General features: G+C 38.2%; 1 protein-coding gene across 1 annotated transcript; it reads right to left on the reverse strand.

Annotated features, from left to right (window-relative positions):
- Window positions 1-160: 160 nt before the first annotated feature.
- Window positions 161-24,304, reverse strand: LOC122725563 (ketosamine-3-kinase-like). Its single transcript, XM_043962738.1, has 6 exons — window positions 24,089-24,304; window positions 11,030-11,181; window positions 10,485-10,576; window positions 8,740-8,822; window positions 3,000-3,122; window positions 161-1,965 (listed from the first exon to the last, which is right to left on the reverse strand). Exons 1-6 carry the CDS (start codon window positions 24,227-24,229, stop codon window positions 1,627-1,629), a joined length of 930 nt encoding a protein of 309 aa, XP_043818673.1. The 5' UTR covers window positions 24,230-24,304; the 3' UTR covers window positions 161-1,626.
- Between the last annotated feature and the right edge of the window lie 987 nt (window positions 24,305-25,291).

A 25,291-nucleotide genomic window follows, 5' to 3' on the forward strand; every position in this document is an offset into this window, starting at 1 on the left:
CTCTTTCTTATAAGAGATTGAGGTTCACTGAGGAGGGGTGTAACAGAGGGATACATGTAGAAATAAAGTGATATAAAAACAAAGGTATAAATTAAAAATTTAATAAAAGAAAAGAATCAATTACAAACAATAAAAACGAGAAAACAACAAAGTCAAAATGCATCTTTTAAGAAATAAGCTTTATTTATTTTATTGCTGAACAAGAATGGTACAGTTGTTATTTAGCCAAATCATTGACAAACAGCAAAAGTAAATACATCACCAGATATCACTCACTGAAACAGCTGAAAGATCATTCAAATTCTTATGGCAAAAGGGGGATAAGTATCAATAGTATTCTTTAAATTTACCACATTACTAAAATACTAAGCAAAGGAAGTAAGTTTACAATTTGGTTCAAAACTCTTTATGAAAATAAGGTAACTGACCAGGCTTAGGAAAATGAGAGGACAAGATGAATAAAAAAGCAAATAAATTACTCTACTTTAAAGCATTTTAAAGCTCATGTCATTCTATACAACAGTCCACATAGCAAAGGAAGCAACAGAAAAAAAAAAAGAAATGTGTCTAAGTAATCTGGAAGTCCCCTTTGCATGGTAAAATCTAGACCCAACTCAGCAATTCCATTATGATAACATTTCTGATTGGCAAATCTTAGGGCAATGGAATGCAAATTAACATATTCCTTCAAAAGTACTCTGAAATAACAGATCTATAGGTGGCCTGAGAAATAGTTGTATCTCTGAAACTTTTTATGCTCCTCAATTCATGAACCTACATTACTGCCATCAAAATGGAAACACTTGATCTCTTGTATTTGAAAAATCGTTCTTGGATCAGTAAAGAGATTCTAGACCCTTCTGGGTGGGAGGTGGGGGTGGGGGGAGGGAAAGAAGAACACTATTAGAAAATGCAAGAGGCTGCTACAATCCTTTTTATTAGATTGAGGAATTCTGAATATTGTGAAGCTTCTAATTAATGGCTTTCATTTCCAGATTTAAGCCATACCAATCAAAAAGCAGAAGTGACCACTTCTTATGATTTGCAATAACTGGCCATGGTTAGGAAAATCTGCTTCACACTAAAAGGATTCACCTAAGAACTACAAAAATTGAAATGAATGTTTAAGTAATCAAGAAGAAATCAGGGAATTTATTTATCATCAAACGTTCTTATTCACACTTCAAATAAGCTTGATTACTATCCTTTCCTTTTCTATCTTGGTAACATGATGGCTAAATGCTGCCATCTATTACTTCACAGTTTCTTTATCCTGTAGCATAGCTTAATCTAGCTTCCTTTATCTAGCATATAGCAACATATTCAACTTTAAATCTTTCTCTAAGCTGTGAGGTATTTTTCATGGCTTGTAAATAAGCTACTATATGTGTTTATGGGTTTTAGATCAAGAAGCTCAATATTAAGCTACTCTAATTACAGGAAAAAGTTAAAAACAAAAACCCTATTCCTTTGGGGAAATGGCGATGTTTAGGGGAAGAGAGGACAGGAACAAAAGAAATCCTAGACTCTAGATGTTTGACTCTAATGTTACATACCTCCTTAGAGAAATAATACTGTTAGAATTAACAAAGTGGGCTGAGGCCAGAACACCAACAGAGAGAGCACTTATTTTATGAGGTTCCTCATTACATTCAGAGAAGATCCTCTATACCCTGATCCAAAATGATTCCAATGATTCAAATAGTGAAAGAGCTGATAGAGCTTAAGTCGCTTCTCAAACCCTGGAGCTTTAGCAATTTTGTTATGATAAGCTGAGTAAAAAGAGCTGCCAAAGCCCCCGAACATTCCAGCTATGGCAAGCTCAAACTCTGAGTGACCATAAAAGGAAGCTGGATCAAAAATAATTGGTCCAGACACATCCTCTGCGACATTTCCTCCCCAGAGATCTCCATGGAGTAGGGCAGGTATAATTTCCAGGCCTTGGAACATGCCAGGTATCTTCAACTGAAGAAAGGGGGGGAAAAAAGATGTTGATGATGTCATCTTTCCAGTTTCACACATTAAAGTCATAATAGAATCTCAAAGTTGGAAGGAATCTTGGAGATTCAGTCCAATCCCTGTTTAAAGCATAAATTCCGTGAATAGAGCACCAGCCCTGGAATCAGGAGTACCTGAGTTCGAATCCGGCCTCAGACACTTAACACTTACTAGCTGTGTGACTCTAGGCAAGTCACTTAACCCCAGTTGCCTCACTAAAAAAAAAAAAAGCATAAATTCCTTCTACAATATCCCCATCAGGAGGGAGGTCACCCAGACTCTGAACACTTCCCATAACAGGCAACTCTGAACAGCTCTAGTTATAAAGAAGATTTTCTTTACATTTAGCTGAACTTTTCTAAAGGAGTTGTGGATTGCAAAATGAATTTTTTTTTTAACAATATACTTTATTTATTTATTTTTGTGTGAGGCAATTGGGGTTAAGTGACTTGCCCAGGGTCACACAGCTAGTAAGTGTGTAAAGTGTCTGAGACCAGATTTGAACTCAGATCCTCCTGAATCCAGGGCCGGTGCTCTATCCACTGCGCCACCTAGCAGCCCCATGAATTTATTATTTTAAATTTTTTTTTTTTAGTGAGGCAATTAGGGTTAAGTGACTTGCCCGGGGTCACACAGCTAGTAAGTGTTAAGTGTCTGAGGCCGGATTTGAACTCAGGTACTCCTGACTCCAGGGCCGGTGCTCTATCCACTGTACCACCTAGCCACCCCTCCATGAATTTATTTTTAAAAGAAATTTATAGTATTTAAGCAAACTTATTATACATTACTCAAATGATGGGGTGACACAAGACTCAGCTTGGGATTTGAGAACCACAGACACAAAAGGCAGGCTTGATTTATCCCTTTCTCTGTGTTAAGAAAACAACTATAAAGAAGTCTTAACTCAGGTATTGTCAGAGAATACGTTTGTCTGTACTGTCTATATTCCTCTTCTCTATTCTCATTTCTTACCTGCCTCAGATTTTGTGCGTAACTCTTACCTGCAGCTGAGACCAAAGTTCTCTTGCTTCTCTATCCCCAGATTCTTTCTCCACCATGTCTATCTGGGGTTGAATTCGTTGCCTGGCGTAAAATGTTACCCAGTCATTCTGCCAATCATTCACCTACAGGAGTAAAATCAAGAAGGGGAAAAAATCTGAACAAAAATTAGCTTTAATAGTGAATAGCAAAGCCAAAGCATGGAATATTAAATATAAGCTGGCACTACTGAAAAATGCAATATATATTATAGTCTACTACCTCTGGAGAGTTCCAACTCTCTATAGTAGATATCAGAGCCATAGAAGATCACAGGTGGCAGAGCCCTTAGAGCTTATCTAACCTGCTTATTTTTTAACGATGAGGAACTAGGGGGCCCGGAGAAGAATCCAGGAAGTCTTCCCAATACTATCAGTTAAATGATCTTTCCTTTTTCTTACTTTATATAGCATTTTGTCTCTCTCTTATGCTCTTACATTCTGAAATAGTTATTGTATAGTATTGCATATTTGTGTGTTTATCATATTGCTCTCCTAAATTGTAAGGGAGTTTGTGATAAAGGAGAATAGAGCAGGGGTATAATCTGACATGTGCCTTTTATTTTGTTTGTTTGTTTTTGCAGGGCAATGAGGGTTAAGTGACTTGCCCAGGGTCACACCGCTAGTAAGTGTCAAGTATCTGAGACCAGATTTGAACTCAGGTCCTCCTGAATCCAGGGCTGGTTGGTGCTTTATCCACTGTGCCACCTAGCTGCCCCCATGTGCCTTTTATTTTGGGAAATCTGATTTCAAAGAATTCAGAGGAAGGATAGGTAACACCTCATGGATATTAGCCCAAGTGGAAGAGGAAATTCCCAGGAATGAAATTCTGAAGATATAAAGGGAGGAAGAAAGATGAGAGTTATCTAAAGAAAATAATGTAGATTCAGAGAGAACTCATTAATCAACTTAGATATTCAAAGATAGGTAAAAAACAATATCTGTGGCAGCATTTTTATAATAGCAAAGAATTGGAAACGTAGATGCCTATCAATTTGGAAATGGCTATACCCACTTTACTTTGTGGAGGTGGGAGGTCCACAGATACCAAACACTGCACAAATTCTTGGATTTTTTTCAATGTATTGATGGGTTGTGCTGATTGTTTCTTCTTTTTCTTTGTCTTTAAAGAATACTATTTGTTATATGATGGCTCTCTGGGAGAGGAGGAATCTGGGGATAATTATGATGATGTAAAAAAAAGAGCAATAAAAACTTTAAAAAAATAAAAATGGTACAGAAAATAGGAGCAAGGGCAACTATCTTATTACATTATTATTATTATTATTTTTTTTTTTTAGTGAGGCAATTGGGGTTAAGTGACTTGCCCAGGGTCACACAGCTAGTTAGGTATTAATTGTCTGAGGCCGGATTTGAACTCAGGTACTCCTGACTCCAGGGCCGGTGCTCTATCCACTGCGCCATCTAGCCGCCCCTAAGGGCAACTATCTTGATGAATATAGGAGTGCCTGGGTCTTTAAAAGTAGTGTCAAGCAGCAGTACTAAAGCTAAGAATGCACATAGAATGGCAAAGGATGCTAAGATTAGTCTTTTAAAAGATATTGAAGGAAAGAGGAGAATTAAAGAAGAGATAAAGCAACTTCTTGAGAGTTGTTGGAATGATAATAGCAACAGAAAGAAGGCAATCTCTCAATCACAAATTGCTTGTTTTCTCTGCTAAAGGGAATGATTTTGTGATGGAAATGACAGAATAAAAATGGCTAATAGGGAATTGATACTCAAAGTAAATAAGGAGATAATGATAGAACACCTATTTGGCCTTGATAGATTTAGGTCACTAGATAAATTCTATTTTCAGTTAATGAAAGAATTGGCAGATGTGATTGCTAAGCCACTGCTGGTGACACATGAAAGATCCTGGAAACAGGGAAAGGAAGTACAGGATTGGAGGACAAATATAACAATTTTCCAAAAAAAGGAAGAAAAACAAGTGTAAAAACTAAAGTAATAAGCAAGTGAGTTTAATGCCAATTCTTGGTAAAATTCTAGCACATATCAATTAGAGAAAGAATGAAGTCAGTATGACTTCATCAAAAACATATCATGTGAGATGTTGACAATAATTCATTTCCTTTTTTAACACTTACTAAACTGATGCTACAGACTGTGCTTTATTGGGCAGCTAGGTGGCACAGTGGATAAAGTACCAGCCCTGGATTCAGGAGGACCTGAATGCAAATCCAGCCTCAGATACTTGACACTTACTAGCTGTGTGACCCTGGGCAAGTCACTTAACCCTCATTGCTCTGCCAAAAACACAAAACGAAACAAAAAACCCTTTATTTAGATGTTAGAAAACATTTGATAAAGTACCATATTCTATTCCTATTCTTATAGAAAAAGCTAGAGAAATATGATCTGGACAATGTTATAATTAGATGGATTTAGAATGCTGCATTGTGTGATTCAAGGAATAGCTAATGGTTCAAATTCAATTTAGAAAGACCTGTTTATCACTAACCTTCTCTGGATACTGCCCTGTAGTGGGATCTCTAGGAAAGGGGGTATAGACATTTTAGTCACTTTATTGGTATAATTCCAAATTATCTTCCATAATACTAGGACCAATTCATAGCTCCACCAAATGGAATGTGCTTATCTTACCACAACCCTCCAATAGTGACTATTCCCAGCTTTTGACAATTCTCCCGGGTATGAGGTGGTCACCTTAAGAACTTTTGTGGTTTGTATTTTTCTCACTGGTGATGTGAAATTTGTTCTTATGCCTTTGAATTCTTCTTTTGAGAACTATTTATTCATATACTTTGGTTTATTATTTAAGCAAACACTTTTAAAATTATGACTTGAATAAAGGCATGCTTATCAAATTTACAGGTGACACAAAGCTGAGAGGGAGAGTTAATATCCTGGATAACAGAAGCAGGCTTCAAAAAGATTTTTTTTTTAGTGAGTCAATTGGGGTTAAGTGACTTGCCCAGGGTCACACAGCTAGTAAGTGTTAAGTGTCTGAGGCCGGATTTGAACTCAGGTACTCCTGACTCCAGGGTCAGTGCTCTATCCACTGTGCCACTTAGCTGCCCCTCAAAAAGATTTTTATGGGCTAGTGTTGAACCTAAGAAGGTGAAATTCAACAAAGATAGGTATGAATTTATACTTGGACTCAAAAAAAAATACAATATAGAAGGAAACATATCTAGACAGCAGTTTGAATTTGTTTGTTTGTTTTTGGTGAGGCAATTGGGGCTAAGTGACTTGCCCAGGGTCACACAGGTAGTAAGTGTTAAGTGTCTGAGGCCGGATTTGAACTCAGGTCCTCCTGAATCCAGGGCCGATGCTCTATCCACTGCGCCACTTAACTGCCCCAGCAGTTTGAATTTACTTCCCACCCCCAGTAGGGATAGGTGGGAGATAAGATGCTTATTAACTGAATAAATATCATTTTTCCCAAATCTGAAGATTTTAATGTACTGCAAACTGAATATTAGTTAGCACTGTGATTGAACAGCCAAAAAAATTAATGTGGTCTTGGGCTACATTAAGATAAGTATAGCTTCCAGGAAAAAAGGAAGTAATAGTTCCTCTGTACTCTGCACTAGTCAAACCATATCTGGAATACCATGCTCTATTCTGGGAGCCTCAGTTTATAAAGGACATTAATAGCCTGGAAAATATCCAGAAAAGGCCATCAGGATGGCGAAAGGGTTCATTCATATAAATATTGCTTAAAGGAACTAGAGGTGTTTAGCCCGGAGCAGATAAAGCCCAATGATAGCTGCTTTTAAGAGAAATACTAGGGGCAGTTAGGTAGTGCAGTGAATATAGCACCGGCCCTGGATTCAGGAGGACCTGAGTTCAAATCCAGCCTCAGACACTTGACACTTACTAGCTGTGTGACCCCGGGCAAGTCACTTAACCCCAATTGCCTCACCCCCCCCCCAAAAAAAGAGAGAGAAATACTGTCCCCAGTAGGCAGAACCAGAAGCAGCAGACAGAAATTGCAAAGAGGAAAATTTAGGCTTACTGGAAAAAATTTCCCAGTAATTATGGCTATCCCAAAGTAGAATGAGCTACCCTGGGATGTGGTGAGTTCATCTTCACTATAGGTCTTCAGACAAAAGGGTATGTTGTTTTGAGTATGGGTTGGATTAAAAATGGTTGTCCCATTCAGCTCTAAAATCCTGTGGGATGGGAAGATTATATAGTAGTTACCTTTCTACTTCCCCTAGCACCTAACATGGTGGTTTACATATAAAAGGTATTAAATAAATGGTTATTGAAAGAAGTAACGTGCCTAAAGTCATAGATCTTTTTTGTGGCATAGCCAGGAGTATAAGATCCATCTCTAGAGTCCCCTTGGAACCCAGACAGAAAAGAACAGAAAATAATACTCCTTTCTCTGGTTTCATTATCAATTTTTACTGCCCCAGTTCAGTTAGCTATTTACGAGGTTCTAGTTCTATGATTAAGTATCTCCATGACCAAGACTTCCATATCATTACCAGAGCTGTGCAAGCATTGTTTCACAGAGCTGTTTCACTCTGATATCAGAATAAGCAGAAATATCACATTCTTATTTTTGCTTTCATAAATTAACCTTCTAATTATACAAGTCTTTTCTCAACATTTAATATCTAATTATAATCCTTTCATATTGACAGTAAAAGTAATACAAGATTTCTAAATATTTTGCTCAAGGCTATAGAAAAAAAAAGCTTCAACACAGATTGGATCTCTCATTTCTCTTTAAATGTTGAAAACTTTGATAGTTCTTTGTTTACATTTTTTTAAAAGAAAGTGTTATAAGCTAGTTCAATTCTCAAACTGGGGCTCAAAATCAACTACTAAATCCCAGTGTATTCGTCTTATGTGGTTCTTTCAAGTTGTATATTTACAATCCTAGGTCATGTAGCTCAATTCTCTCATTTTAGAAATAAAGAAACTGAAGTCTAGAGAGCTATTAGACTTATCCAAGATCACACAAAGTATTCACATGAGTGTCATGCTAAAGGCAACAAAATTTTTAAGTTATTAAAATCCAATATTAAGATAACTGAAATGAGACACTCAGAGGTCATTAAACCACTAATAAAAGGAGATTTACTAAGCCTTAACAATGGAATGATAGTCAACAAAAATATTCATCAAGAACATTGTTAAATGTTCAACTTATTATATATTTAAAAGGAAAAGCAAGCTATACATAACAGAGGTTCACAGTTTCACATTTAATCCTCTTTTTTGAAACTTTATATGTGAAAATATTAATTTTTATGTTTGAGTTTGGTATAAGAAAAAGTTTTAAAGAAAGAAAAACAAACAGGTTAATTTTTTTTAATCTTTAAAAAAAAGTGGGGGGCGGCTAGGTGGCGTGGGGGCGGCTAGGTGGCCCAGTGGATTAAGCACCTGCCCTGGATTCAGGAGTACCTGAGTTCAAATCTGGCCTCAGACACTTGACACTTACTAGCTGTGTGACCTTGGGCAAGTCACTTAACCCCCACTGCCCCGCAAAAAAAAAAAAGTGAAATGTAACATATTAGTTCTTATACTGAGCAGGTCATTAAATGTAAAACACATATATCTAGTGTCAATTTTTTTTAGCACTTGACAAAAAAAAGATAACAAGTTTTGCATTTAAAATTTTACCCAAAAAATACCTTTATCCATATGAATCTAATAGCCAGAGGTGACCGATTAAACTGAGACAACCTTCCATGTCACTTACCTGAGGGAGGTATCCACAGCAGGTTACCACATCAAACCCAAATTGGTCCACAAATTGAAGTTCTGCCTGCCCTCCTCCTTTCCCTTTGCAAGCAAAAGAACAAAAACCACCAGTTACCTTCCTCAGAGAGGCCCTGGCTCCCACCCATGGGAATAAACAGCTTCCAGTTGCTTAGTCACTTTCAGAAATGATTTGAATGTCTTCTTCTTCACCTTGTTTTCTTATCTAGAGATAAATAAGGGATCTGATTTCAACCAACACCAACAATTAGAGGGAACTTCACCAAGAGACCATCAGGAAAATAATCCTGGTTTCAAAAGAAGTAACTTTAAGTATCACTTGATGATGGCAGCAGAAGGGGAGGTTTAGGAAGGTGGAAAAAGAAAAGAAAGGAAGTCAATTCATTAAGGACCTAAAATTAAGTTCATGACCAATATTAAAAAAAAAAACCCAACACCACACATTTGCTGATGACCAGCTCAGCATACTTCCTTCTGAAAGAGCCAAGATTATGTACTTCAGTCATAGCTTCAAGTACCTTGGAATTTGTAGTTAACAAATCTTTAAGGACAGAAATACAGCATAGGCAGAGCAAAGAATATAGGGGCCAGTGACACCTGTGTTCTATAATCTGTTTAGCCTTTTAGATGATACTCTTTGTTATTTTGTATGGTCAAGGCATTTAGTATTTTGATTAATGAAATATCCTGCTTAAAAGACAATTATCCCGTATGGTTTACCAATGTAATTCAATTCAATCCCAAATTTCAAAGTATAGGATCATATGGAAATACATGATAGTATATAACAAATTACTAATGTACTTCAGAATCTTGCTTCAAAAAAGACAGCCATTATGAACTTCAATCATTATTGTATTATCGTAATAATAAAGAATGTATAAAGCTTTATTTTAAGGCTTCAAAGCATTTTTAGAATAGAAGAAGTACTAATTAATAGAGATCTCCAACTGATGTAATGCCAAAATGAATTTTCATTATGCTCACTTCTAGGTATCAAGAAGTTCTACAGCATAGGTTATCTTAGGTAACCTTAGAACTCACTAAGGGTAGTTGTGGGTCCACAGACCTCCATCCAAGAAGTCCCTGGATAGATTTCAGTGAGTCTGTCCTCGAGAGGAACACAATTACATCTTTATTTAAAATAACCTCTAGAGGCAGCTAGGTGGTGCAGTGGATAGAGCACCGGCCCTGGAGTCAGGAGGACCTGAGTTCAAATCCAGCCTCAGACACTTACCACTTACTAGCTGTGTGACCCTGGGCAAGTCACTTAACCCCAATTACCTCACTAAAAATTAAAAATAAAATAAAATAACCTCTAAATGAAATTTAGATTTCCTTCAATTATGAAAGTAGCCAACAATTATTCTAAGAAATCTATAGGCTCTACCAGACTACCAAAGGGGTCCATGACACAAAAAGTGTTTAGAACCCCTGCCTTAAACATTCCCTCAATTCAGTCATTATACAAACATTGATTAATGCCCACCTATCTGTGGCAAATAAGTTTATAAAACTCATTTCTAATAGCAATCTACAAACCAATTCTAAATGTGTTTGGGCCCTGGTTTTGGCATTCTTTGGCTCTTATGACCTCACTTTGTCTAAACTGGCTGCTTTTCAAAATTCAATATAAATCCAAACTTCTGCTAAATGGTTCTGCTGCTTGAGTATGTAGGTATGTGTGTGTATGTGTATATACATATATAAACCATTCTGCCATACCAACAGTTTTCTCCTCCTTCCTGAGAGTCTCACCAAGCTTCTTATTATGAAGATGTAGATCTGCTAATTGTGATCCAAGCTTTGCCGCATGACTACAAAATCAAAAGAAATCAATTTATCTAACAATAAAAAATGAAAGAGACAATACCAAAGTTACATCCAAAAAATCTGCCCTTAAGATTTTAAAGTACAATACACAAACATGGCATAATTAAGTATGATATGACCACAGAATTTTAACACCAATTTAGTGGAGAGCCATAACTCTTTGATATTTCCATTTTCCTTCTTAGATTCTTAGCCCTGATCATCCTCAAAAATTTTACCTTGAAATATTCCTTTTCTGTTTACCTTTTAAATAGGATGGTAAAATACTAAAGCTACTTTAGATTCTATAGAAAATCACATTGTAACATGGAGCCATGTCTTTTTTAATACAGTACCCATCAAACCATCTCCTTAGAGTGCAAAAAGTTTCAGGAATAAACAAGCCACAACAAGGAAAAATCATGCAAACTTTAGGAGAAAATCTGTCCAAAACTTACCTGTTTAAATATCTCATGTCCAAATGCTCCATCACTAGTAGATTCCCACCTCCTGGCATATCTATTACTTTCATGGGTTTGGGTACTTTCACCGTGTTAGTTTGCAGGATAGCAAATAAACTTGCCATTTCACCTTCAAACATTTTTTTGGCCTGTCAGGAAAGTAATGACAAGGGGAAGAAATAAGAAAGGTCAATACGGGTGGGGGAGGGGGAGGGGAAACAAACTGATATATAGAAGACATTTCCTAGGAAAAGAATATTTCAAAATAAAAATGTCCTGATCAAAACTGAATTCATAATTATAACTTGTCCCCAAATAAACCTTCAAATACAGTAGAATTATGCTAGTGTATGGGTTCTAGATGTCAAGTAATTTTAAGGGAATAGGCTATTTTTATGGCATAATTGTATCCAAAGAGGCTGTGCAAGTGGCACATCTCTAAATGTGAAACAGATAGATCTCTTGAAAAGTGAGATAGATATAATTGCAATTTACAATTTCAAGGTACTCATGATTATGTAGCATAGTCTATTTGCTCTTTTTGAGGGAAAAGAAACTTAAAGTTTTATAGACACACATATATCTGGGCTAATATATATGATATATATATTAGTAAACACTAAATAATGTTACTTTGTGAATATTTAATCTGACTATATTATGTACATACACATGCACACAACTTGTGTGAATAGATGTACATATACATACATGCAGGTATATGTATTCATAAGTTGGATTGATAAGGCACCATATATTATTTAGTATTCTGGGCTGGGTCTAAGTCAGGCCAATCATCTGGTACCTGAGATTCAATATTGAAATAAAATGAGATAGTAATGTCATCCAACAGTTAATAAAAGATATATTTCCCTAGCCATAATAAGAGAAGGCTATTCAACAAGAACAGGCCCTGAGAACACTCCGAGTTGATACAGCTTAGCAAAGACCCCTACCCGTTATTCATTGCAATATACCAGCAAAACTTCCAAGAGTTCCTTAAGCTCCTCTTGGCTGCTCTGCACCCAATGAATAAGTGATGTCAACATAACAGCCTGAGCCTTTAGTCCCCTAAGTCAACCACGGCTCAAGGAATGTCTCAATACTTTTTTTTTTTTTGGTGGGGCAATGGGGGTTAAGTGACTTGCCCAGGGTCACACAACTAGTAAGTGTCAAGTGTCTAAGGCCGGATTTGAACTCAGGTACTCCTGAATCCAGGGCCGGTGCTTTATCCACTGCGCCACCTAGCTGAAAAACTAGCCTAACCAACTTGAAAAGAAGATTTTGTAACCACACCCCTTGGCAATAAGATCCTTAAGTTCTTCAAGAGCCTAGCTTCTTAAACTGTGGGTCACAATCCTATATGTGGTTGCATAACTGAATGTGGGGGTTGCAAAAATTTGGCAACAGTAAAAGGTTATATATACCTATTTTATATACCTATATACCTGGGGTGGCATAAAAATTTCTCGAATGAAAAGGGGTTGAGAGGGGCAGCTAGGTGGTGCAGTGGATAGAGCACTGACCCTGGAGTCAGGAGGACCTGAGTTCAAAGCCAGCCTCAGACACTTAACACTTAGTAGCTGTGTGACCCTGGGCAAGTCACTTAACCCCAATTGCCTCACCAAAAAAAAAAAAAGAAAGAAAGAAAAGGGGTTGAGAGTAAAAGAACTTGGGACAGCTACGTGGTGCAGTGGATGGAGTACTGGCCCTGGATTCAGGAGGACCTGAGTTCAAATCCAGCCTCAGACACTTAAACACTTACTAGCTCTGTGACTGGGCAAGTCACTTAACCCCAACTGCCTCACCAAAAAAAAAAAAAGAGAGAGAGAGAGAGAGAGAGAGTAAAAGAGCTTAAGAAGCCCTGTTCTAGGGGGCCTTCTACCACTTAAATGACGTTAAGGCCCTATTATTCAAGAAGTCTACTAGAGCAAGTACTGAAAAGCTAAAACAGAAATATAACAAAAATAAAACAACCTAAATTCCTTGAAGAAGTAACTGAATTAGGAAGGACTGTGTCCCCAGTCTTTTTTTTTTTAAAGTGAGGTAATTGGGGTTAAGTGACTTGCCCAGGGTCACACAGCTAGTAAGTGTTAAGTGTCTGAGGCCGAATTTGAACTCAGGTACTCCTGACTCCAGGACCAGTGCTCTATCCACTGCGCCACCTAGCTGCCCCTGTGTCCCCAGTCTTAAATAATCAGGTCCTTGTGGTAGGTAATGCCAAATCTTTGCAGTTCATAATGTAAAAAAGTAGGAGCATCAGGAACACCAGCAAAAATAATGACATTTCCTGCATAGTCCCTAGTCCTCATGACAGGTCAGGAAGAATTGACTTCTACTACCACCTGCTTAATGTTCACTGAAAAACCAGCGAGGACTTTCCCCTCCCTAGTAGCCCCATGAGGGCAGAGAAGTAGAACACAGATTCATTGCCTTATTTGAGAGCCAACTATGCTTTCAATGGTCTGCCAACCCCTCCTTGGGGGGGAAGTTTGTTAAGGGGATCCCCTGAACTTGTCTTTTTGAATTCCATATTTTTCAGAAACTTTGAACTGAAAGCATATAGGAGGCCCTGAATGCGTCAAGGATGAAACTTCCCCCTGAGTTTACATAATTTGTTGTTGTACTCCAAGCTGGACTCCCTACATGTCCTTGGGAGGCAAGACAGATACTATTTGCCTGTGCCAGGCTGGGATACTGCTTGTGCAGCTGGGGTCTTCTTCAGATAAGAGGGGTGGGGGAGGGGCAGAGCAATGAGGGTTAAGTAACTTGCCCAGGGTCACACAGCTAGTAAGTGTCAAGTGTCTGAGGCTGGATTTGAACTCCGGTCCTCCTGAATCCAGGGCTGGTGCTTTATCCAGTGTACCACCTAGCTGCCCCGACCCACCTACTTTTATAGTTTAGCAAGTTCCCAAGGGAAAAGAATACCTCTTGCCATCGCCCTGCTCCTCCCTGTGGGGAGTGGTTTTGGTGTCCAATGCCTTTGATGCCTTGTTCCCCCTCCCATTTTACACCCCTTTCTGGTATCCCTTCCTCCCTTTATCCTACTATTTATAAAAGTGTAAACTTCTGTAAAAAACTTCGAGCCCACTGGGTTCCCATGACATTCATTTCTTTTGTAATAAATAACATTTTCACATAAGTCTCATGACATTGTGATCCCCTGTTGACAAGCTGTACAATGATCACTGAGCGCATTATATTGGCAACACAGGGGCCAATCAGCTTCACATTACAGTCTGTACAGTGAACCTGTGTTTTGTCACTGCACATGCCAGTGCCCACTCTTCTGTGCCTCGGTAGCTACTGATGCTGGGAGCCAACACACCAAGGTCTACTACTGCCAGAACCTGCATCTCTTTCCACTGCTATCTGCCATCAGGGCCCATCAGCCAGCAATAGGTCTGAGCACTATTGTACTGCCACTGCTGGGGCCTGACACCAGCCCAATACAGCAGGCCTGACTGTTTTCTTATACGGACAAAATTGCTGACTGTCTACACTGTTAGTGCCCACCCTGTCTACCCGGGGAGTTCTGTGGGTGCTGCTACCGCAGGAGGAGAGATGCAAAACAACACAAAAAACAACAAAGCCAGAGAATCATTTCAGCCTGTACATGTCCTTTATTTCCCAGGTGCATACAATATTATTTCTGGGTTATGGAAATTCTCCATGGCTCTGAGTTCTAGTTATTCAGGGGGTTCTCAATGAAAGCTTTGGAGAAGTAATACAGTTCAAAGTTCAGGGGTAAGAGTGGAAACTTTTAAAACTGACACAGTACTAGAGTCCCTCAGCTAATTATAAGAAGAGCAATTGACACATTTATCTATATTCCTAATTCCTGAAATGTCTCCGGGCTCTAGCGATTTATCATTGTCCTTTCAAATGCGTCCCTTGATTGCCTTTCCCTGTGACAAAGGGTCTCCTCTGCTGTTTAGTCACTGGGCTCTGCCTTAGTCTTTCCCCTTACCATAGGGTTTCTTTTCTGCCCCCTGTATTAGGCTTTGCCTGGGTCCCTTCCCTGCTCTTGATGGCATACAAGTCTACTGCAACCATTTCCATGTTGGGCTCCAGTCTCAGGGTTTTATGTTCTTTACCTAGGGCCTATTACTGGGCTTAGATCTAGTGTCTAGTGACCATCCTTACAACCCATCTATGCCCTGTCTTCTTCAGGTGCCCTGAAGCTGCTTTCAACCTGGTTTACCTTGCTTCAGGGTTGCAGTAGGATTTCAGTAGTTCTTCTGTTCACTACCGGTCTGTGTGAGATTTAGGTGGTTATTTCTCCTTATTTCGCCAGTTAATGAGACATTTTAAGATTTATTAGGGTGCCTGAGAATTTGAGTTTCCTTTGGTACTAGCACACTGACATCTTCTGATCACTTTTTCTTACACATTATTTTTCTTGTTTTAATCTTCCCTCTGTAGTTGAAATTTGTTTTGCTTGTGACTAATTCCTTTCCAACCCTGCCTTCCCTCTCCCATATCCTTCTGATTTCCCTGTTCAATTTATTTCTACACCAATCTGTGTGTGTGTGTGTGTGTGTGTGTGTGTGTGTGTGTGTGTGTGTTCAACTCTCCTTTACCCAGATCAGAAGGGTGAGATCCATCCCCACTCCAGGTTTGTATAGTATTGTCTTCTTCTGGCCTACTATTATTATGGAAAGTAGTACTAAAGTCCCTCTCCCTTCTTATTCATAACTTCTTTGCTGTATTTTTCCCTTTATTTTCTTAAAACTAACAATATTTTACCAAAACACTCCTAGATACTATATTTATCTCAGAGACAGTAGGAATCTTTACTAATATAAGCTCTTGATTATCAAGAGTCTCTCTCAAATGATCAAATGTGTTTTCCATTTTGAATTTTGCTTGTCTCCTATGTTTTAATTTCAGAGTTTCTACCTTGTAGAAATTGTAGACAAGTTTGATTTTTTTCATCAAGAATTCTTGAAAGCCTTCTATTTTAAAAATCCATTTTTTTCCCCTTTAGGATTTCAAAGGACAAATATTTCAAAATATTCCTCTTTAAGTAGTGAAATTGAAATATAAAATTTTAAACACTGAAGCACAGTCTTAAGATCCTGACAGGTCACTTGATACTCATTCTTTCTAACACCTTGCAGTAGTTTTTTAAAAAAAAATTTAATATTATGAACTTTGCTTCAAGTATTTTTCTTTTCTTTAAAACTCTTACAAGTATGTAATTAACAAAATATCAAAAAAAGAGCATTTCCCTATACAAAGTAGAACATAAAAAAGAATTGCATGAGAAACAGTGAATCTGTTTCTCTTTGCTTTTAAAAAAAGTATAAAATAAATTTTACTCATTACTTTAGAAATTATCTTGCTTGTCTATGATAGTTTCTGAATGACTTTCTGTTCTCTGTGTATTTTAAAAAATATTTCATGGTCTTTTCTTTTTTTAAAATTGGTATTACAATTATGGCACTCCCATTCCTAAAATCCTCCTCCCCAGTAAAAAAACAGAAAAAAGAAAAAAAGGAAAAACCTTGTAACAAATAAACACAAACAAAATGAATCCACATAGTGGCCTCTCTTTCCACAGAGTTCACAGTTCATCAACTCTCTGTTAGGAAGTGCTTTCTCATAGATTCCCTGGAAATGTGGTTAGTTACTGTTTTGATCAGAGTTTTGAAGTTTTTCAATGTTGTTTTTCTTTATAATGTTTTTGTCATCATATTGCATTAATTCCTGCTTCCTAGGAGTATCTGAAATCATCTCTTTTGTCATTTATGATAAAATAATATTCCATTCCATATTCCACAATTTATCCAACTATTACCCAACTGATAGGCACCCCTAAGCATCCAGTTCTTTTTTTTTCCTTTTTACTCCTCTTCCCTTCCCTCTCCCCTACTCTCAGGAACATGAAGTTTTGCTTGTGACTTGTGACTATTCCCTTCCCATATTATACTCCTTCTTAGCCCTTCTTCCCTAATCCTACCTATTTCTTTGTTGAATTTTGGGTATTTCTACACCAAATCTGTGTTCAACTCTCCTTTGTTCATTTCAGATAAAATTCTCCCCACTCCTTTTTTCCATGTTTATATATTCTTTTCCTTATGGAAAAACAAATTTCATTCCCTAATTCTTCTTTTCTACACTGGTGTATCCTAGACACTTTAAATTCAAGCTGAGTTTTTTTTCTTTCTTAGAAATATAAGTTCTGGAAGGCATTCTTTTCCAGAATAAGCCTGTTTGATCCACATTAAAAATGTGTTGATCAGTGTATCCACCTTTTTGAAAAATTATTTTCTTCAAACATCAGGATATGTAGCTGCTTTATGCTCATCTATACTGGCTGCCTCCTTAGTAATTTTAATACCAGGCAACCGAACTCAATTTTTAAAGCAATTGAACCAATCAGCACTTACACTAAAAGTTTCTTCACTATTCACTTTATTTTCATTTTCTTTTACTGTCTTCAATAAACTTGAAGTTTTTGTACGAATGGTTGCTCTACCAAGAGAAATGCATTTTTGGTTGCAATCTTTAATCCATACAACTAAATGACACTCCATTTCTATCATTATAATGCTTCTATTTTTTGTAGTTGTTTACCGAACATACAAAACTGATACAACTTCGCCTTCTTATTTTATTTTGCATTTTATAATACAGATTCAGGCACTCTAACATCTTATTCTATTTTAGAATTACTATGGGCACATTCATGCTATTCAATGCCATCAATTTTTTGTTCTAATACAATAACAGGCCTCCTCTTTTTGTTTTGGCAATGTATTCTTTTTATCGATTTTATTAAGCTCTCTTTCTTAAAAAAAAACTTAACATAATTGTTGGCAATATAGTACACAGCAGCACCTCACATGTAGAAGCAATGATAAGCCAATGAACACATGTGGAACACATTAAAACCCTCTACTAGTTCACATTTTTGGCTTATATTAAATGTGATTTACTATCATTTTATGATTCACATCAAAATAAATTTCATATTATTCAAACATATTAATTGTGATCTGCCTGTATTTCATTTTTTCTTCTTTTTAATATTTTGATTTTATTTTTCTATTTCTTGTTGTCATGGAATTATTGTTGTTACATGTCCTGTTATTGCTTCTAGAAGTGAAGGCTGCTATGTACCACAGCTATTGTGTCTGTTGAAGCACTATTCCATCACATTAGTCTCTTGCTACTGAGATGAGAGGAGAGAGCACCATTCCATCAAGTTTCCAGTCTGGTACTCCTACAGAGTAGTACCATTCCCTCTGCTCCACATACTTAATCCCTCACCTGAACTGTCCAAGGCTCTGAAAGGACTCCATTCCCAGGTCAAAACTCTATGGACACTCTAAATCTATCTAAATTTTTCATTAATCATTAACAAATTACTCTCTAGGCATATTCCCCCATCCAAGTTATGCTGAACCCATGGCCATCATCATTTAAACCTCATTTCTCATCCTCCACGTCTCAAAACCTTATTCCTATTCCCCTCCTCCTCAACTCCCTCCCACATTGTCTTTTTTTATTTTTATTTTTTTAAATTTAAAAAATTTTTTTGGTGAGGCAATTGGGGTTAAGTGACTTGCCCAGGGTCACACAGCTAGTAAGTGTTAAGTGTCTGAGGCTGGATTTGAACTCAGGTACTCCTGAATCCAGGGCCAGTGCTTTATCCACTATGCCATCTAGCTGCCCCGCCTCCCACATTGTCTTACCCCTCTACTATCCCAATACCCTTTCCACTGTGCTCTCTAGAATGCCTACTCTATAAGTAATAAACTTGCTTTCAATTTAAATCTTTTCCTTTCCCACTCCTTACATATTCTAGTTCTTTACCAATGACAGCTTCCCTTTCCAGCATTGCCTGTATTGTCATTCATTCCTGTCAGCTCATAGGTCTAGGAGGAGAATTGTAAATACCCCTTACTACCCACTGCTGATTTCAGGTCCTCCCCATCACTCCACAACCTCTCCTCCCCTTTGACATTAATTCAATATATATCTACCACTCAATCAAAATTAACTATTGTCTACCCACCTCCAGTATACTTCCCTTTCTGAATGAGTTCAGTACCTGACTCACAAGCTTTCTCTCTTCCCCAACTCCTGCTCTCATATTAGGGGGGCTTCAACATATGTACTGATACTCAAACATCCTCAGGGCTATGTCCTGGGCCCTCTTTTCTTCTCCCTCTATACTATTTTATTTGGTGATCTCATCATCTTCTATGGATTCAATTATCATCTATAAGGATAATTCACAAATATACTCATCCAGCCCTAACCTCCTTGCTGACCATGCCTGCTCGTCTCCACCTGCCTATTGGACATCTCAAAATGGATTCCCTATAGACATGTTAGGTTAAAATGTCCAAAACTGAGGTTATGATCTTTTCCCTAATCCCCCATCACTCCCTAATTTACCTATTACTCAAGGGTCCCACCATGCTCTCACTCCCTATTGTCCAATCTATTTTAAAGTCTGTCAATTTTATCTTCCCATTATTTATTATTCCCATTATTGCCCCCTTCTCTCCTTTGACACTGCCACCATCCTAGTGTAAGTCCACATTGCCTCATGGTTGGTCTCCCTGACACAACTCTTTTCCCATTGCAGACCATTCTCAACTCAGCTGCCAAAGTGATTTTCCTAAAGCGCTGATCTGACCATGTCACCCTACCCTAAACACCAACAGCTTCCTAGTAGTAGCTTCAGGGTCAAATAAATATAAAATATCAAAAGTTCCAGGTAAAATCCCATCTTCTAAAGGAAATCTTTCTCAGTCCCCTTCCCAATTCTAGTGCCTTCTTTCTGTTGATTATTTTAAATTTATCCTTTATATAGCTTTTATACAGCTTCTACAATTGTACATATTTATTTATATGTTATCTCCCCTGGTGGTTTTTAAATTTCTTGACGGTAAGGGAATGTCTTGTGCTTTTCTTTCTATCCCCAGCAGTTACCATAGTGCCTAGCATATAATAAGAGCTCAATAAATATTTAGTGACTGAGGAAGGCATTGGTTGATTCTTTACATTTTTACCTTTTTTTTTCTCAATCTAGCTCTGTTTCTTTTCTAGTGTGTCTTTCTGCTTTCTTTGTCAAAAAAGGATTATCTTTGGACTTGAAGAACATACTACCACTACTAGTAATAATAATGATAACAATAATAAAGCTACCACTACTATGTGTCAGACACTGTGCTAAGCACTTTACAAATATTATATCTTTTGATCCTCTGTGCCCATTTTATAGTTGGAGAAGCTGAAGGAAGTAGGGGTTAAGTGACTTGCCCAAGATTACAAGCTCAGTCTTGACTCCAGGCCCAACCCTTTATCTACTGTGTCACCAAGCTGCCTCAACAGGACACAAATAGGTTTTTAGGCAAATAGAAACCCCAATAGATATGGAGATTGCAAGAGAACACCTTTGACGAGTTCCAAATCCCCGGATTTGGACAAATTACATCCCATAGTATTGAGAAAACTAGCATGCTTAGCCGTAGTTTATAGGATCATAGGCCTAGAACTCAAAGGGACCTGAAAAGTCCTCTATTTTGGGGCAGCTAGGTGGCACAGTAGATAAAGCACAGGCCCTGGATTCAAGAGGACCACAGTTCAAATTGGGCCTCAGACATTTGACACTTACTGGCTGTGTGACCTTGGGCAAGTCACTTAACCCTCATTGCCTCGCAAAAAATAAAAAAAAAATAAAAAATCCTCTATTCTAACCCCCACATTAATAAGGAAACTGAGTCTCAGGGAGATTAAATGACTTGCTCTATGTCACACATGTACTAAGCATGGCTAGATATAAACCTTTTGGGAAAACTAGGATATTAATCCACTGTTGGTAGAGTTGTGAAAAGATTCAACCATTCTGAAGAGTCATTTGGAATTATACCCAAAGGGCTATCAAACTGTGCCTACCGATCCAGCAATATCACAGATAGGTTTATATCCCAAAAACATCCCCAAAAAGAGAAAAAGACCTATTTGTACAAAAATATTTATAGCAGCTCTTTTTGTGGTGGCTAAAAATTGGAAATCAAAGGAATGCCCAACAATTGGGAAATAGATAAACAAGCTGTGGTATATGATGATGATGGAATATTATTGTGCTATAAAAAATGACAAGCAGGATGATTTCAGAAAGGCCTGGAAAGAATCACATGAACTGATGTATAGTAAAGTGAACAGAAACAAGAGAATATTGTGTACAGTGACAGCAATATTGTTTGATGAAGAACTAAATGACAACTATTCTCAGCAATACAATGATCCAAGACAATCCTTAAGGGCTAATGATGAAGCATACTATGCACCTCCAAAGAAAGAACTGATATTTACTGAACACAGACTGAAGCATGCTATTTTTCATTTTCTTTCATTTTTTTTCTTTTGAGTTTTCTCGTACAAAATGTCTAATATGGTAATGTTTTACATAATTGCACATGTAAAACATGTAAAACATTGCTTACTGCCTCAGGGAGGGGGGAGGAAAGGGATGGATAAAGGGATAGAATTTGGAACTTGAAACTTTAAATAAAAATGTTTATTATTTTTTAATGGGCTTACACTCAGAAAATAAAAATGGAAGGAAGAAAATGAACATATTAATGAAAAAAAAATTAAGATACAACAGGAGCAGAAGTGTTCATAAGATATCACTTAAGAGGTTCAATTCTAAAATGTTATCAGTAATTCAGAAACATTGCCAGTAATGGTAGGAATACAATGGGACTTGAAAAGGAGAAAAATAAAAAATAATTAGAATAAACCTGGAATAAAGGAAATATTGGAGAAAAATAAAAACCTTAAGATAATCATGGAAAAACATCTAGTACAATAGTGTTATACAGCAAATCCAAATCAAATTTATAGAACAGGGATTCTTAAATGATGCCAATGTCACATATAGTTTTAAAAAAAGGCAACAGTTTCACTTGTCTCAACAACTATACTTGGAGAAAGGATATACTCACTAATATTTCAGAGTGATAGGTTGGTAAGCATTTTTTTTTTTTTTGGTGAGGCAAGTGGGGGTTAAGTGACTTGCCCCTCCCCAAGCATTTATAAGATCAGCCTTTGCAAGAATGGGTTCTGGGGGCAGCTAGATGGCGTAGTGGATAGAGCACTGGCCCTGGATTCAGGAGGACCTGAGTTCAAATTTGACCTCAGACACTTAATAGTTATGTGACCCTGGGCAAGTCACTTAACCCCAATTGTCTCACCAAAAAAAAAAAAAAAAGAATGGGTTCTGAGGTCAAAAAAACAACCATACCATGCCAACAATAATTTATGGCACAAGGAATCACTGAGTCATCTCTGTTTTTTGACTAGATGATAGTCTCTTAAGTTATCTGGTCCATCCATGTGCCTTCTGGCCAACTAATAAACATTATAAGATAAAGAATGACTGAATTTTTTCCTAAAGGGTAGGAACTCTAACAGGTGAGTTCTTCTAGATTCTCTGCATGTGTCCCCTAAGAAATAGTACTTATGAAAATAAGAGATGTTTGCCACAATATTTTTAAGCATTAAAATCCAATTCAGATCTGTGAAACTCAATCCATGAAGCTTTTGTCTTATTTAAAAATAAAGGTAGGCAAGGTAGGCAGCTTTCAAATGTGGTATCTTAAATAATGTATTTTATAAAATACTTATTTTTAAAACAAGAAAGCTCTACTCTTTATGGCAAAAACATCACAAAATAAATCCCTAACAAGTTGTATGTGCTGAAGTCAAGATTCAGAGCCTACAGTGAGAAGTAATATAAAGGTGGTATAATTTGCAAAACAAGCCGAGCATACTTGTTTACCCTTGGTTCCTGCAAATAATAATAAATGACTCAAAGAGTTTGGTAAAACGAGTCTGATATTAACCATGGAAAATATCCTATATCTTTCACTATCCAGGTTAAGGCCAGGAATTAAATTAATTAAAGCAGATGAAGGATTATAAAACAAATTATTATTATCTTTATAGCAACTAACATTTATATATACTCCTTACTATGTGCCAATTTCCCAACATTAGGGAAGTGAGGGGGAAAGGGAATAAGTATTTATATAGGATCTCATTTGTTGCTCACAACTCTACAAGGAAGGTGCTATATAATTCCGTTTTACAGTTGAGGAAATTGAGGCAAACAGAAGTTAAGTGACTTGTCCAGCTAGTAAGGCCATAGCTGAACTACATACAGTCTAACTCTATCCACTATACCCCATCAGCTTCTGCTTGAACAATGTGCAAAGAAAATTACTGTGAAGTTATTTATCTAAACCTCGTGTGTGTTTTTTTTAAGTTGGCAACTCTGTCATGGTCTGTCTATAATCTGTCAAGCAGTGTTGTGTTTGTACTAGCATATTAAGCTGAAACTATGCTTAGGAATAAATATATGACTGAGGGAAAGGATGCTTGCCAAGAAAACAAAAATGTAATAATTCTAAATGATCTTCACAATAGAAGAGAGAAGGGGACAGACTGGAAAGGGGGGAGAGGTGAGGATAAAAAGGAATGAAAGAGAAAAAGGAAAGAGAAGTATTTTTTTTCCAGCTCGTTCATCTTCCTATATCCCATTTTCCCTGTTTCTCTTCTTTTGCCCCACAAAACTGCATTAACAGTGTTCTTGGGAAGGAATAGGTTTTTGTTGATTAGGTTTCTTCTCTTCCCGAATCTGCAGGGAGGTCCCGGGCGGGGGAAGGGGAGAGGGAAAACAGGGAAAGGAAGGGATAACAAAAAGAGCTGGGGGCTGAGCCTGAGAGTCCCTCGGCCCAAGCAGGGTTCTCCCGGACCCCCAAGAGTGGCCATAGTTTCTTGGCAGGCAGGGCCCGAGAAGGGAGCAACGCAGAGGCCTCCTGGAAGCCCGGATGGACCGCACCGCCACCACTCGCCTCAGTGGAGGAGCCGGAGGCGGCGTACGCGGCGGAGGCCCTGGTGGGCGAAGGAGTCCGCACTGGCAGCCGCAGCCCTGCTGGAGCCCAGCATCGCCCCCCGCCCTAGACCCCTTGCCCTAGGAAGAAAAAGGAAGGCGGCCGGGAGAGAGAGTCGCCTTCCGGCTCTGACCTCTGACTTGTGGTTCACTTTCACAAATACTCGGCCTCTGTCGGTGTCGTAACTCTGGCCCTGGCTAATGCACCCGCCCGCCGAGTGGCCCGTGGCCGTGGCCGTGGAGGTCGGCAGCTCTCGCTTCAGCAGCTCCTCCATTTTTCTCGCCCAGAATCCAGGCCTGGCTCACTAGAGCAACTTTAGGAAGGGGGGAGGGAGGGTAAGGGGGCGGAGCGCGCAGGCTTAGGGAAAGGCTGGGCGAAGGGAGGGGGGGGGGTGGCACGTGCTGGAGGGGAAGGGTCAGAGAGCCTCGCCAACTTCACCTTTCCCTGGGGACTCCTCTCATTGCTGAGTAAGGATATTCCAGTGAAGCTACCTAGTCCAAGTAGGTGCTGGTTAGTCAGTTTCTGTAGAGAAATTCGTTTATTCATTCAATGCAATCGAACCGACATTTTATGCCTTTTTCTTTAAAAAAAAGCTTAAATATCGGTTTTTTTATGTTATCTTAATTTCCAAATAATCTCTTCCCCACCCCAATAGTCATCCCCTATAACAAAAAATAAAAAAGAGGTAAAAATAGCTTGGCACACATCAATAGTCTTACAGTATATGTAATATTCCACCTCTATTATTTATCAAAGTGCCTTTACTGGTAACTGGATCCTGTCCAGTTCTAACATGTAGACATCAATGAAAGGAGGCTTTTTGAGCATGTCCAGTTTGCTTAACATGGAGCCACATGGGTAGGACAGCTTCTTTTGATTGTTGCCTGTCTTTAAAACTGTTGAGACTCAACCATCTGCTGTCTTAGCAGCACTTTTTTGTTTGTTTTGTTTTTTTTTTAGTGAGGCAATTGGGGTTAAGTGACTTGCCCAGGGTCACACAGCTAGTAAGTGTTAAGTGTCTGAGGCCGGATTTGAACTCAGGTACTCCTGACTCCAGGGCCGGTGCTTTATCCACTGCACCACCTAGCAGCCCCCTTAGCAGCACTTTTTCTGGGACTCCTATCTGCTTTACATGGAAGCCATGAGCTAAGCCATTAAGAGGGGAAGGACTTCCCTTGATTACCTCTCTTCCACCCCAGCTCCAAGAAATGGGTCTGGTGGTATTTGTTTCTGTCAACTTAAGGTGCCAGCGGTGATCCTCACAGGACCCATGATGACCTTGAAATCAGCATTGTAAGCAGGGTTGTGCACCTGGCTGACATGGAAGCCCTGAGAA

This window comes from Dromiciops gliroides, chromosome 4 (assembly GCF_019393635.1).
Source record: "Dromiciops gliroides isolate mDroGli1 chromosome 4, mDroGli1.pri, whole genome shotgun sequence".
Taxonomy (NCBI): domain Eukaryota; kingdom Metazoa; phylum Chordata; class Mammalia; order Microbiotheria; family Microbiotheriidae; genus Dromiciops; species Dromiciops gliroides.